This window comes from Capra hircus, chromosome 11 (assembly GCF_001704415.2).
Source record: "Capra hircus breed San Clemente chromosome 11, ASM170441v1, whole genome shotgun sequence".
Classification (NCBI taxonomy): domain Eukaryota; kingdom Metazoa; phylum Chordata; class Mammalia; order Artiodactyla; family Bovidae; genus Capra; species Capra hircus.
This window is the reverse complement of record NC_030818.1, coordinates 81,356-96,694: the sequence shown is the minus strand read 5'-3', so window position 1 is coordinate 96,694 and position 15,339 is coordinate 81,356. Positions and strand designations below refer to the sequence as shown.

General features: G+C 42.8%; 1 protein-coding gene across 2 annotated transcripts in view; it reads right to left on the bottom strand.

Annotated features, from left to right (window-relative positions):
• The window catches only part of ZC3H8 (zinc finger CCCH-type containing 8), a 28,666-nt gene extending 13,327 nt beyond the window's left edge, over nt 1–15,339 (bottom strand). Inside the window, exons 1-2 of one of the 2 annotated variants that reach the window (XM_005686228.2) lie at nt 15,169–15,339; nt 11,336–11,432 (exon numbers count right to left, since the gene is read on the bottom strand). In XM_005686228.2, coding sequence (XP_005686285.1) covers nt 11,336–11,432; nt 15,169–15,245 — 174 coding nt within the window. In that variant the 5' untranslated portion in view covers nt 15,246–15,339. The remainder of the gene's footprint in view (nt 1–11,335; nt 11,433–15,168) is intronic. The other variant, XM_005686229.3, reaches the window with a different exon arrangement.

The window sequence follows — 15,339 nt, the reverse complement described above, 5'->3', positions numbered from 1 at the left end:
AATATACATCCTTGATGTACTCCTTTCCTGATTTGGAACCAGTGCACTGTTCCATGTTCGGTTCTGTTGGTTCTTGACCTGCACACAGATTTCTCAGGAGGCAGGTCAGGTGGTCTGGTATTCCCATCTCTTTACAGTTTATTGTGATCCACACAGTCAAAGGCTGTGGCATAGTAAATAAAGGAGAAATAGATGTTTTTCTGAAATTCTCCTGCATTTTCTATGCTCCAGTGGACGTTGGCAATTTGATCTCTGGTTCCTGTGCCTTTTCTCAAGCCAGCTCGAACATTTGGAAATTCACAGTTCACATATGGTTGAAGCCTGGCTTGGAGAATTTTGAGCATTACTTTGCTAGAGTGTGAGATGAGTACAATTGCTTGGTAGTTTGAATATTCTTTGGCATTGCCTTCCTTTGGGATTGGAATGAAAATTTACCTTTTCCAGTCCTGTGGCCACTGCTGAGTTTTCCAAATTTGCTGGCATACTGAGGGCAGCACTTTCACAGCATCATCTTTTTGGATTTGAAACAGTTCAACTGGAATGCCATCACCTCCACTAGCTTTGTTCATAGTGATGCTTCCTCAGGCCCACTTGACTTCACATTCCAAGATGTCTGGCTCTAGGTGAGTGATCACACCATCGTGATTATCTGGGTTTTGTACAGTTCTTCTGTGTATTCTTGCCACCTCTTCTTATTACCTTCTGCTTCTGTTAGGTCCATACCATTTCTGACCTTTATCGAGCCCATCTTTACATGAAATGTTCCCTCGACATCTCTAATTTTCTTGACGAGATCTCTAGTCTTTCCCATTCTATTGGCTTCCTCTATTTCTTTGCACTGATCACCGAGGAAGGCCTCCCTACCTCTCCTTGCTGCTCTTCGGAACTCTGCATTCAGATGGGTGTCTCTCTCCTTTTCTCCTTTGCCTTTTACTTTTCTTTTTTCTCAGCTATTTGTAAGGCCTCAGGCAACCATTTTGCTTTTTTTTGCATTTCTTCTACTTGGAGATGGTCTTGATCACAGCCTCCTATACTTGTCACCAATCTCCGTCCATAGTTCATCAGGCATTCTGTCTATCAGATCTAGTCCCTTAAATCTATTCCTCACTTCCACTGTGTAATCATAAGGGATTTGATTTAGGTCATACATGAATGGTCTAGTGGTTTTCCTTACTTTCTTCAATTAAAGTCTGAATTTGGCAATAAGGAGTTCATGATCTGAGCCACAGTCAGTTCCCAGTCTTGTTTTTGCTGACTGTACAGAGCTTCTCCATCTTTGGCTGCAAAGAATATAATCAATCTATAGTCAAAACACTCTCCGACATAAATCACAGCAGGATCCTCTACGATCCACCTCCCAGAATTCTGGAAATAAAAGCAAAAATAAATAAATGGGATCTAATTAAAATTAAAAGCTTCTGCACAACAAAGGAAACTATAAGCAAGGTGAAAAGACAGCCTTCTGAATGGGAGAAAATTACAGCAAATGAAGCAACTGACAAACAACTAATCTCAAAAATATACAAGCAACTCCTGCAGCTCAATTCCAGAAAAATAAATGACCCAATCAAAAAATGGGCCAAAGAACTAAATAGACATTTCTCCAAAGAAGACATACGGATGGCTAACAAACACATGAAAAGATGCTCAACATCACTCATTATTAGAGAAATGCAAATCAAAACCACAATGAGGTACCACTTCACACCAGTCAGAATGGCTGCGATCCAAAAATCTGCAAGCAATAAATGCTGGAGAGGGTGTGGAGAAAAGGGAACCCTCCTACACTGTTGGTGGGAATGCAAACTAGTACAGCCACTATGGAGAACAGTGTGGAGATTCCTTAAAAAATTGAAAATAGAACTACCTTATGACCCAGCAATCCCACTGCTGGGCATACACACTGAGGAAACCAGAATTGAAAGAGACACATGTACCCCAATGTTCATTGCAGCACTGTTTATAATAGCCAGGACATGGAAACAACCTAGATGTCCATCAGCAGATGAATGGATAAGCAAGCTGTGGTACATATACACAATGGAGTATTACTCAGCCATTAAAAAGAATACATTTGAATCAGTTCTGATGAGATGGATGAAACTGAAGCCGATTATACAGAGTGAAGTAAGCCGGAAAGAAAAACACCAATACAGTATACTAACACATATATATGGAATTTAGAAAGATGGCAATGACGACCCTGTATGCAAGACAGCAAAAAAGACACAGATGTGTATAACGGACTTTTGGACTCACAGGGAGAGGGAGAGGGTGGGATGATTTGGGAGAATGGCATTGAAACATGTATACTATCATGTAAGAATCAAATCGCCAGTCTATGTCTGACGCAGGATACAGCATGCTTGGGGCTGGTGCATGGGGATGACCCAGAGAGATGTTATGGGGAGGGAGGTGGGAGGGGGGTTCATGTTTGGGAACGCATGTACACTCGTGGTGGATTCATGTCAATGTATGGCAAAACCAATACAGTATTATAAAGTAAAATAAAGTAAAAAAAAAACAGAAACAAGAATAGAATCAATCTGATTTCAGCACTGACCATCTGGTGATGTCCATGTGTAGAGTTGTCTCCTGTGTTGTTGGAAGCGGGTATTTGCTATGACCAGTGCATTGTCTTGGCAAGTCTCTGTTAGCCTTTGCCCTGCTTTATTTTGTACTCCAAGGCCAAACTTGCCTGTTACTCCAGGTATCTCTTGACTTCTTACTTTTGCATTCCGGTCCTCTATGATGAAAGGACATCTTTTTGGGTGTTAGTTCTAGAAGGTCTTGTAGGTCTTCATAGAGCTATTCAACTTCAGCTTTTTGGCATTAGAGGTTGGGGCATAGACTTGGATTACTGTGATACTGAATGGTTTGCCTTGGAAACTAACAGATATCATTCTGTCGTTTTTGAGATTGCAAGTTTATCACAATGAACTGTGGAAAATTCTGAAAGACATGGGAATACCACATCACCTGACCTGCCTCTTGACAAATCTGTATGCAGGTCAGGCAGCAACAGTTAGAACTAGACATGAAACAACAGACTGGTTCTAAATAGGGAAAGGAATACATCAAGGCTGTATATTGTCACCCTGCTTATTTAACTTATATGCAGAATACATCATAAGAGACGCTGGGCTGGAGGAAGCACAAGCTGGAATCAAGATTGCCGGGAGAAATATCAATAACCTCAGATATGCAGATGACACCACCCTTACGGCAGAAAGTGAAGAAGAACTAAAGAGCCTCTTGATGAAAGTGAAAGAGGAGAGTGAAAACGTTGGCTTAAAGCTCAACATTCAGAAAACGAAGATCACGGCATCCAGTCCCATCATTTCACGGCAAAGAGATGGGCAAATAGTGGCTGACTATTTTGGGGGGCTCCAAAATCACTGCAGATGGTGCCTGCAGCCATGAAATTAAAAGACACTCCTTGAAAGAAAAGTTACGATAAACCTAGACAGCATATTAAAAAGCAGAGACATTACTCTGCCAACAAAGGTCCATCTAGTCAAAGCTTGGTTTTTCCAGTGGTCATGTATGGATGTGAGAGTTGGACTATAAAGAAAGCTGAGCACTCAAGAATTGACACTTTTGAACTGTGGTGCTGCAGAAGACTCTTTAGAGACTGCAAGGAGATCCAACCAGTCCATCCTAAGGAAATCAATCCTGAATATTCACTGGAAGGACTGAGGTTGAAGCTGAAACTCCAATACTTTGGCCACCTTATGGGAAGAGCTGACTCATTTGAACAGACCCTGATACTGGGAAAGATTGAAGGCGGGAGAAGGGGATGACAGAAGATGAGATGGTTGGATGGCATCACTGACTCAACGGGCATGAGTTTGAGTAAAGTCTGGGAGCTGGTGATGGACAGGGCAGCCTGGCATGCCGCAGCCCATGGGATCACACAGAGTTGGACGTGACTGAGCCACCATACTCAACTGCATTTTGGACTCTTCTGTCAACTATAAGGGCTACTCCATTTCTTCTAAGGGATTCTTGCCCACAGTACTAGTTATAATGGTCATCTGAAATAAATTTGCCAATTCCTAAAATTTTGATATTCACTCTTGCCATTTCCTGTGTGACCACTTCCTATTTACTTTGATTCATGGACCTAACATTCCAGGTTCCTATGCAGTATTGTTCTTTAAAGCATCAGACTTTACTTCCGTCACCAGTCACATCCACAACTGGGTGTTGTTTTTGCTTTGGGTCTGTCACCTCATTCTTTCTAGAGGTATTTCTCCACTGATCTCCAGTAGCATATTGGGCACCTACCAACCTGGGGAGTTCCTCTTTTGGTGTCTTTTTTGCCTTTTCATACTGTTCATGGGGTTCTCAAGGCAAGAATACTTAAGTGGCTTGCCAGTCCCTTCTCCAGTGGACCATGTTTTGTCAGAACTCTCCACCATGACCTATCTGTCTTGGGTGGCCCCACACGGCATGGCTCATAGTTTCACTGAGTTAGACAAGGCTGTGGTCCATGTGATCAGTTTGGTTAGTTTTCTGTGACTGTGGTTTTCATTTCTGTCTGCCCTCTGATGGAGAAGGACAAGAGGCTTGTGGGAGCTTCCTGATGGGAGAGACTGACTGTGGGGGAATCTGGGTCTTGTTCTGATGGGCGGGGCCATGCTCAGTACATCTTTAATCCAAATTTCTGCTGATGGGTGGGGCTGTGAGGATAACTACATTTACCTTGGTTTCAGCCTTTCACATTATTTAGCAGGCATAGGGAGAACCAAAAAAATCATTCAAGTGCAACAGTGCACATAAGTTTAGCACAACCATGGGATTCTATTCAGTGCATCTGAATCAAAACATCACAAGGATCCAGATGAATGATATCACATGCCCCCCACCACACCCCCACCCCACAAGACCCACAGGCCTGCAATCCTGAAGCCGACCCTTTTCACTACAAGCAGTAACAAAAGTGACTTACTTGTATTAAATGAAGAGATGAGACGACTTGGTAACGTTATAAAGCCAGGACGATCATCAGCTATACTGCTTTATTAGACATTAGAGAGAGTGAAAGTGTTGTCGCTCAGTCGTGTTTGACTCTTTGCCACCCCCTGGACTGTAGCCCAATGTACTCCTCTGCCCGTGGGATCCTCCAGGCAAGAACACTGGAGTGGGTTGCCAAGCCCTCCTCCACGGGGTCTTCTTGACCCATGGACTGAACCAACGTTTCTTATATATCTCTGGCATTCACAGGAAGCTTCTTTACCATCTGAGCCCCCAGGGAAGCCCATACATTATTATTTTTTTTTTTTTAAATTTTTTTATTTTTTTTTAAATTTTAAAATCTTTAATTCTTACATGCGTTCCCAAACATGAACCCCCCTCCCACCTCCCTCCCCACAACATCATTAGAGAAGCATTTCTAACTGACATTCTTTCCAGAGGGCACTGAGAAATACAATATATTAACACAATGATTGCTTAAATATGTCCTCATGCAGCTGCTATAAACTCATTGCTCTGATGTCTGTTGTTCTCTATATAACTTCGAAACTATAAGAACACAATATTACAACTTATCCCCCTTTCATAAGAAAGTCTGAAGTATTTGTCTCCTCTTTTAAGTGAAAGATTTTCTTGCACTTGATTCAGAATGGTTTATAGAACTAGTATGGTCTCCTGAAATTCCACAGAAATAAAAGTACAGAAATGTAGAAATTAATAGTCTCAAAAGAGTGTGTGCATAGGAAGTGGGGGAAATGAAGTACAGTTTGTCAGGAAGGAATTAAGAAGGGCTCAACAAATTCCTGGCAAATTTTTGACAAACATAAAGCAAGCTATAATTTGGAGCTTAGGTTGCAGTGTGAGAAATAGGGCTATAAAGGAGAATGAATTAAAATGCTACATAAAAAAGAAAAAAACAAAGTTATTGTAACAAATTATCTCTGACCACCCCCTCTCAATCCAGAATATAACCAAACAAAAATTTACCCCATGCCAAAAAGAGGGTTATTCTCTAAAGAAATTTATTAAAACGTCTGATAAAGGCCAAGTCTTCTTGTACGAGTCCTAAGACCCCAGAATGAAATCCTTCCCATTCTGACATGTGGGAATGACTTCCATCAGAAAAACACTCCATCCTGTATTCTATATCAGGAGTTCATAACCTGCTGTCCGGAGATGCATGCCCCTCTCCTGCCTGCCCCTGGCCAAGGCTCTATGGACAGAATGATAGAATTCAATGGACTTGGATGAGAATAAAAATCACACGTTAATTTTCATCAACCTCTAAAGTGACATTTAGCATTTTCTTCTGTTTTGAATGCTGGCTGCAACCACAGTAGTATCAGCAGTAGCTGCAACTGTCACTGACAGAAATCACAGGGACTTTTCATGTTACACTTACTGCAGACCTCAAAGTATGTTATGTTTTATGGTCATCACTTTGCCAACATAATATTTAGACCTACAACACAGTAATGAGACCTACAGCTGGATCTAATTATTTAGTGCATCAACAAAGAACATACTACTCTTACCTCATTTCTTACTATTTTGATAACTGTGTTTCAATAAAATCAACTTCCATTACAACCCAACATATTTCATTTTATTCACTTAAAAACATTATTCTGAGAAGGGGCCCAAGAGCTTTGCCAGACTGCCAAAGGGGATACATGGCACATAAGGAGTAGTTCTTAAACTACTATGCTGCTGGATGGAGAAGGCGATGGCACCCCACTCCAGTACTCTTGCCTGGAAAACCCCATGGACGGAGGAGCCTGGAAGGCTGCAGTCCATGGGGTCGTGAAGAGTCGGACATGACTGAGTGATTTCACTTTCCCTTTTCACTTGCAGGCATTGGAGAAGGAAATGGCAACCCACTCCAGTGTTCTTGACTGGAGAATCCCAGAGATGGGGGAGCCTGGTGGGCTGCCGTCTATGGGGTCGCACAGCGTTGGACACGACTGAAGCGACTTAGCAGCAGCAGCAGCATGCTGCTGGAAACCTACAGATGCACAGAGCCCACTCAGGTATCAAGCGCCCAATCAGGCTTCCCATTGAGAAGAAATGCCTATGGAGACCCACCAGCAGATCAGCAAAGGACTTTCATCAACTCCCCAGGCCTTTCTTAATTCAAAGGACATAAAGAAAAACAAAAGCAGGGCTTCCCTGGTCGCTCAGTGGTAAAGACAATGCAGGAGACACAGGGTGAGGCCCTGATCCGAGAAGATCCTACATGCTGAAGAGCAAGCAGGCCCACAGCCACAACTGCTGAGCCTGTGCTCTAGAACCCATGCCCTGCAACAGAAGCCACTGCAACGAGAACAAAACAAAACAGATCTAGAGAATAAAACAAAAAAGCAGGACAAAGAGAAAACCTGACCCAGAAGAAGAAATACAATTCAAGGGAAAGAAAAGAACACAAAAATTTTAAACAAATACACAAAGTTATCAACATGGTATATATATTCTTAATGCTAGAAAGTTATAACAAGACAGCAGAACAAGAAAGAACTCTTGAATCATTAAATTATGACTCATGAAATGTAGATAAACAGAAAGAGGAAGTTTTTTAGAATATAAAGATAAAAGACAAAGAATAAAAATAAAACACATTCCTTGTGCATGAAGGGTATGAATAGTTTCACCAAATACTTAAGGACAATGAATGAGAAGATTCATAGTCTCTAACAATACCGGGAATAAAGAGAAGACTGTAAAAGCTCCCAGAACAGGATGCTTACGAAGCGACTAGAACCAGACTGGCAAGACTCACACTGGTGACATGGTAGCAGAAGAGAACAGGGCAAATACCCTCAAGCCTAAGTCTATTTCAGCCAAAATACCTATCAGCGATGAGGATAAAGTCAGTATTTTCAGAAACGTTTACAGGAACTCAAAAGCTTTATCCCATGCATTCCTATATAATAGAACATGCCAGCTAAATGAAAATAAGTTAGAAATAGTGCTTAAAAAAAAAAAATGTAATTCACAAAAGCCTCATCAGACACCCAGCATTAAATCTAACAAAAGGTATGTAAGATATCTATAAAGAAAATTATAAAACACTGCTAAGACAATTAAAAGAGGACCTAAAGACTGGACAATCCAATATTCCAAAGAAGTCAATTCTCTCCCAAATGACCTACAGTTTCAATGTATTCCCAAGTGAGAGTCCCACAAGGGTTTTCTGTGAAACTTGACAAACTATTTCTAAAATTTATATGGAAATATGAAGGGCTAAGAATAGCCAAGACAGTTAAAGAAGAAAAACGTGAGATGACTTACTTGTTTGATATTCAAACTCCTTATCATTAAGCTGTACTAATTAATACAATGAGGTCTTAAGGGGAGGGGTAGACACATAAACCAGTGGATGAGAACAGAGACTCTAGAAATGGATCCATCAGAACACAAACACTTTCCAAACACCTGATTTTTGACAACAGTGACACTGAAGATTCATGGGAAAAGAACTGCCTTTTCCCCCAATGAATGGTGTTGAAACAACTGGGTAGGATAATGGAAAAAAAAGTAATCCAAAATTTGTCCCCTCTATCTCATAGTAAACACAAAAATCAACTGTGGGTGATTATAAACTTAAATGGAAAGGAAAAACAACAAAACTTTTAGATGACACTGTATGGAAATATTTTTATTATCTCAGGATATGTAAATAAAACACATAAAGCATTAACTATGAAAAAGCTACAAAATGAGCTGATACCTGCAACACATAAATCCACACGGGGGGAAAAAAATCCCCTATATCCGGAATAAAGAAAAAAGAAAAAAAGGTAAAAAGACTTAAACTGGCACACAAAAAAGGAAATCTAAATTGGACAAATATGAAAGATGCTCCATCTTAATAGTAATCAATAAAATGCAAACTAAATGACAATGAAGGTATCTCACCAGATGGCAAAATTTAAGAAAGTGTGGAGATATCTCTGTAGAAATACAGACTCTCATTACACTGCCTTTGGGAATAAAAATCAGCAGAACGACTCTGGAATACGGCTTGGCATCATGGTAAAGGGAAGGATGCTTATCCTCTAAGACCCAGCGGTTCTACTCCAAAGGAACTGCAGAGGAGACGTGCAGCAGGACACCACTGAGACGTAGCAGCACTGATCACAACCTCCAAAGCTGGAAGTGAGGCCAAATGCCTACCAATGCCAGCACCTAGTATACTCAATAAGGGAATGCTATGTGGTTAAGAAAATGAACAAATAAGGACACATCACTTGTGTGCACTATGCATATTCTGTAAGTATACATTATGCATACCATGAGTCTTAAAAATACAATGTTAAGAAAAAGGAGACAAAAGGACAACAACGACACTATTCTACCAAGTGCAAAAATAGCCACGAGAAAACGACACTCTTAAGGAGGACAGCTTTAGTAGGAAAACTGCGAACAAGCAAGTGATTCGTGCCCAAGTTGGGACAGCAGTCGTCTCTGGAAGGAAAAAAAGGAACAGGACCGAGAGAAAAGGAGAGCTGCACCGTGTTTACTTGAGTTCATGTTTTAATCAGCTGTGATACACTTATGTTTTATACACTTGTAAGGAAAGAGCCTGGCCTGAAGTAAGCCTACTTACAAGTAATCTAGGTGTCTACATTCTCACAGTGTTGTTTCTGAGAAACTCCTTAAGATAACCATAGAAGGTTGTATCTGCCTGTATCCTGTATGGGGTTATATATGTACTGGGGAACTTTAAGTGGGCACAAAGGACTGGGGCTCATGTGATTAATATTTAAAGTTGTTTAAAGCAGTGTTATTTACTTATTTCGGCTGTGCTGGGTCTTCATTGCTGCGTGCAGGCTTTCTCTAGTTGCAGCGGAGGGGGGGTCTCTGCAGCGCATGCGCTTCTCACGCTAGTGGCTTCTCTCGTCAGAGCACGGGCGCTAGATGCACGGGCTTCAGCAGCTGCGGCTTGTGGGCTCTAGGGCGCGGGTGCAGCAGCAGCGGTGCACAGGTCAGTGTTTGTCGTGCTGTGCTGTGCTGTGTCTTTGTTGCTATGCGGGCCTTTCTCTAGTTTCAGGCTTCACAGCGCAGTGGCTCCTGTTGCGGAGCAGGGGCTCCAGCAGCTGTGGCCCACCGGCTCAGTAGCTGCAGCGCCCAGCTCTATAGCACAGGCTCAACAGTTGTGGAGCACAACTTTAGTTGCTCTGCAGCACATGGAATCTTCCTTGAGGAGGGATCGAACCTGTGCCCCTGCCTTGGTGGGTGGATTCTTATCCACTGCACCACCAAGGAAGTTAAAAAAAAAATTTTTTTTTTTAAGTATTAAAAACGCCTGGGAAATTCACGCTATCATTTCTCAGTTTTAACCAGGGCTCTCGTCTACAGCAGCCATATATGCCCCAAAGGGCAAAAGAAGTTGTGTCCCTGGGTAGCTGAGAGGCCTTCTGAGACGAAGATGCTGTACTTTCCGCCCTGAATCCTTTTATAAAGCTGAGTATAACAGTATTATATTAAAGGCCATGTGTGTCTTGCAGATCTCACTGCCAATCTGAACTCATTCTTTTGTAGTGTGTTAAAGTTCACAATAACAAAGGTTCCAAAAGAGAAAAAGCAAGACAGAAGCAGATGTTGGCTTTGCTGTGGGTTGGCTGTGTCCTCCCCAAATTGAAGTCCTAACCACCCCCCATACCTTAGAACATGACCACATTTGGAAATAGGGTCATAATATGTACAATTAGTTAAGATGAAGTCATTAGGATAGGCTTTAATCCAATATGTCTAGTGTCCTTATAAAAGAGGGGAATTTAGACACAGACCTATTCACACAGGGAGAATGCCTTTTGGAGCATGAAGGTAAAAATGAAGATGATGCTTCTGGAAGCCAAGCCACGGGGGACCAAAGGCCAGCAGCAAGCCAACCAGGAGCTAGGGGAGAGGCATGGAGCCGACCCTTCCTCACGGCCTTATGAAGGAACCAACCCTCCTAACAGCTTGCTCTTGGACTGCCAGCCTCAAGAACCACAAGACAATAAACTTCGGTTGTTTAAGTCACCACTCAGTATGTGGTACTTTGTTACGGCAGTCCTAGCAAACTAATACAATCTTTAAGCTGTAAGTCACTAAGGCTAGCTAAGGTAGCAAATCAAAACTCTAATTTGAAAAGAAAGAAGTTTTTGAATTGTTTACAACCACTTCAGAGATAATCAGTTCATGTTAAATGACAACAAAGTTCTTAATTAATTTTTTAAAAAGCATAAACAGGTTTCCTTTGATATAAGTAACCTGGTCTCAAATGCTGACTAAAATGAGACAAACAGAATCTCTATTTAATTTCTCACACCCTTTCCTATCTGTTTTTTTCAAGACACCAACTTAATCTTACTTTTTTGGGAATTTGCTCACATTCCAGTTTTACTTTCCATTTTATTTTCTCTTCTTGTGTTTCTTCAACTTCTGTATCATCTATTTCACCACCGATTCTGTAGCAAAAATATCAAATAACACAAAAGGGTTTTCAACCTGAAAGGGGTTCATACCACAGCATTAATATCCACTGCTCTGGTTTACCTTCAACTTGCCCTCAAAGAAATTCCAAAATCATATTCTACTCCAAATATTTCAGAGAAATGTACAAAATTATGATAAACAGCAAATGTCAACATATGTTTATGAGTAAACTGCAAAGCTGAAACTTAAAATTACATAACCTTAATAGTCAACTATTAGCAGCTATATGAATCATCTATTCATTCAACAAATACTGAGAATCCACCATATACCAGGCTCTGGGTCTTAAATCCTGGGATATAACAATGAAAAAGACCTTGTTCCCACTTTCTGAGAACTTTCTATCTACTTGGGAGAAAGAAAGAAATTTCGGTATGGGGTGATAAGAACTGGTGTATATATGAGGAACATATTAAACCTAAGATATGGGGACCAAAGGTTTTCTGAACCTAAAAGATATGTAAGAATTGAAAACAAAGAGCAATATCAGGGAGAAAAATATTTCAGGTAGAATTCAGGGTGCCTTCTGAGGTCAGAAGGGAGCCAAACTTACATTCAAGTGGGAAGATCAAAAAGGAATGTTGTTGGGACTTCCCCAGCGGTCTGGTGGTTAAGACTCTGTTTCCAATGCAGTTTGATCCCTAGCTGGGGAACTATGATCCCATATGCCGCATGGCGCAGCTAAGCATATATTTTTTAAAAAAAGAAAGAAAAGTTGTTCTCAGGGTCACTAGAACTGAGAATTTGAACAAGCAGAGACCGTCTCAGATGACTACTAGAGGATATTCCAACAAAACTAAAAACGAACCTAAGAAAGACGAAAATGGGAACTATAAGAAACAAAGAGGCCAATAAAATATACAGCTAACCTTAATTAATGGTAGATGCTGTAGACACAGGGTGGAGAAGGAAATGGCAACCCACTCCAGTATTCTTGCCTGGAGAACTCCATGGACAGAGAAGACTAGTGGTTGCAAGGAATCAGACACGACTGAGCGACTCACACACACATAGACACAGGGGGCTGAAGACAAGGAGTGACTACGTGACAAAAGCTTAAGATCTGAGTCACACGCCAGACAAGGGCAAGGACTAGACAACTTCAGAAGGACAGGCTGCGAGTGGAAACTGCTGCCAGCACAGGACTGTGAATAGTGACTCCGCACTTCTTTCAGTTACAGGAGAAACTGGGACGTTAGTTTCATCCAATCCAACAGCTACTACACTCATCTGTCCTGCGTCAGAGCTTCCGTCACATCTATCAGAAGAGGGACCAAGGCCATTGTTATGAGAGCCAATAAACCAAATACTGTGGACTAGCACTGGTCTAGTTTCCAGTCATGAACTGTCTTATATAGGAAGCAAGCTCTCCTTAGACAGAGCAATAATGACGACAGCAACAGTAACAGTAGTATCTGACATCCTTTACGTCTACTCTGTGCCAGGCGCTGTTCCATGCACATTAGACACACCACAACAGCCCTCCACATACATGCTATTGTTAAAAAGCCCATTTTATAGATGAGAAAACTGAATACAGAATGTTTACAAAACATGTCAGAAATCTAGCAGAGCGGAACTGAGATTTGAGTTCGGGCAGGCAGAGCCAACTTCCCATTCAAAGTACCTACTAGGGCCTTCCTGGCAGTCCAGTGGTTAAGACTTCACACTGCCTCTGGGGGCGGGGCGGGGGGGTAGGGGGCAAGGGTTCCATCCCTGGTATGGCCGAGGAATTAAGATCTCGAATGTCACTTGGCCAAAAGAAAAAAAAAAGGCAATTAAAATATTTACTAGCAGTAGGAGTGTTATTCACTCAGTCAGGCCCGGCTCTTTGCGACCCCATAGTCTGTAGCTCGCCAGGCTCCTCTGTCTATGGGGTTCTCCAAGCAAAAATACCGGAGTGGGTAGCCATTCCAGCCATTCCCTTCTCCAGGGGATCTTCCCGACCCAAGGACTGAACACAGGTCTCCTGCACTGCAGGCAGATTTTTTACCATGTGAGCCACCAAGGAAGCTCCATATATCTACTAGACAAAATCTTATATCCAAAACTGAACTCTTGATCCAATCACCCTACAATCTTAAACAGCAACTCTAGCCTAATGATACAAACCAAAAACCTTGAAGTCGATCTTAACTCCTCTCTCATATTCCCCATCCAGTCTTCAAAATACATCCTTACCTGATCACTTTTTAAAAAAAATCTAGCCATGTGCTCTTTATTGAGCTTCGTCTCAACTGCTCAGTAGTCAAGAATTCATCTGACAATGCAGGAGACACCAGGTTCAATCCCTGGGTTAAGGAAGATCCTGGAAGAGGAAATGGCAACCCACTCCAGTATTCTTGCCTGGAAAATTCCATGCACAGTGGAGCCTGGCGGGCTACAGTCCACGGGGTTTCAAAGAGTTGGACACAACTGAGCGACTGAACACGCACTTTAAAAACATTTTATTTATTTTTAATTATTTTTGGCTTTGCTGGGTCTTCCTTGCTACACAGCATATACTTTCTCTAGTTTTGGAGCTCTGGGATCTCACTGCAGTGACTTCTCTTGCTGCAGGACACAAAGGCTTCAGTAATTGTGGTGCACAGATAGTTGCTTTGGGGCATGTGGGATCTTCCCTGACCAGGGATTGAACCAGTTTCCCAGACATTACAAGGCAGACTCCTAACCACTGGATCACCAGAGAAGCCCCAGACTTGACCACTTCTTGCTACTAACCCTAACTACTAGCGGCCACTACAGTCTACTCTCAACCACCAGATGGTCCTGCTAATGTGTAAGTCTCAGCTAAAAACCCTCCAATACTTACCTCTCACCTCACTCAAGGTAAAAGCCAAAGTCCTTATTATGGTAACTGCAAGTCCCTACACAATCTGCCCCTTCCCTTCCGGCCCCCATTCCAATACCTGTCAGGCTCTTCTCTTCCAGTCCCACCATTCTTCCTCTCCACTGCAACTGTCTTTCTGGCCACTACGCTCCCATCACAGCAAGTCTACTCCAGCTCAAGACCTTCACATGGAATATTCTTCCCACTAGATAATCAACCTCTCTCGCCTCCTTCGAGCCCCTACTCAAATATTCCTCATCAATGTTATTAGTAAACGTTCCTTAACTACCTTCTTTAAAAGATCTTCCCTACATCCCATCCTCCCTTACCCACTACCCAGCTTTCACTCTCTCCACGGCAATCTCAGTACCTCTTTAAACATAAGGGAAATAATACACCGCAATGTAGTTCGCTGCTTTATTACGGTCTTTAGGCATTTTCAATGTAAATCGGGAGACTAAAGGCAGATTACTGGCTGTTTATCCTTCACGATTCATCTTTTCTACCGACGAGCACCCAGCACGTGTAGTGAGAACAACAAACGATCTCTGTCCTCCAGGAGCTGACGGTCTGGAAGACAAATGCTACAGGGGCGGCAGGCGGGCTCCCTCCCAGCCAGAGCGACCTGGGCGCGGGGAAAAGGGAGCATACTGAACCTCCCCCGCCCCCACCCCGCTCGCCGCCCGAACCCCGCCGCTCCCCGGGCCTCTGGCCGCGGCCGTCTACGAACCGGGACCCAACCCCGGCTTCTACCTCCTGCCCCCGAACGACCTCTGGACGCCGGACCTCACGGCGCCACCCCCGCGGACTCCCTGAGCACCTAAGGCGGAACCCGGCTGCAGTCCCTGCGTTCAAAGCATGAAAAGACTAGCGGTCACCTTTGGTCAGAATCCGTGGCGGACTTCTTGCCAAGAGCCGGGTTTGGGGGTTTGGAGAAAAGGTTCTCAAAATCCATCTTTCTCTTCGGCGCCGGCGCCGCGGAGCTACCAAGAAACAAGCCCCGTGCAAGGAGTTCCCACGCGACGCTGCTCGCCGCCCGTAGGTCACAC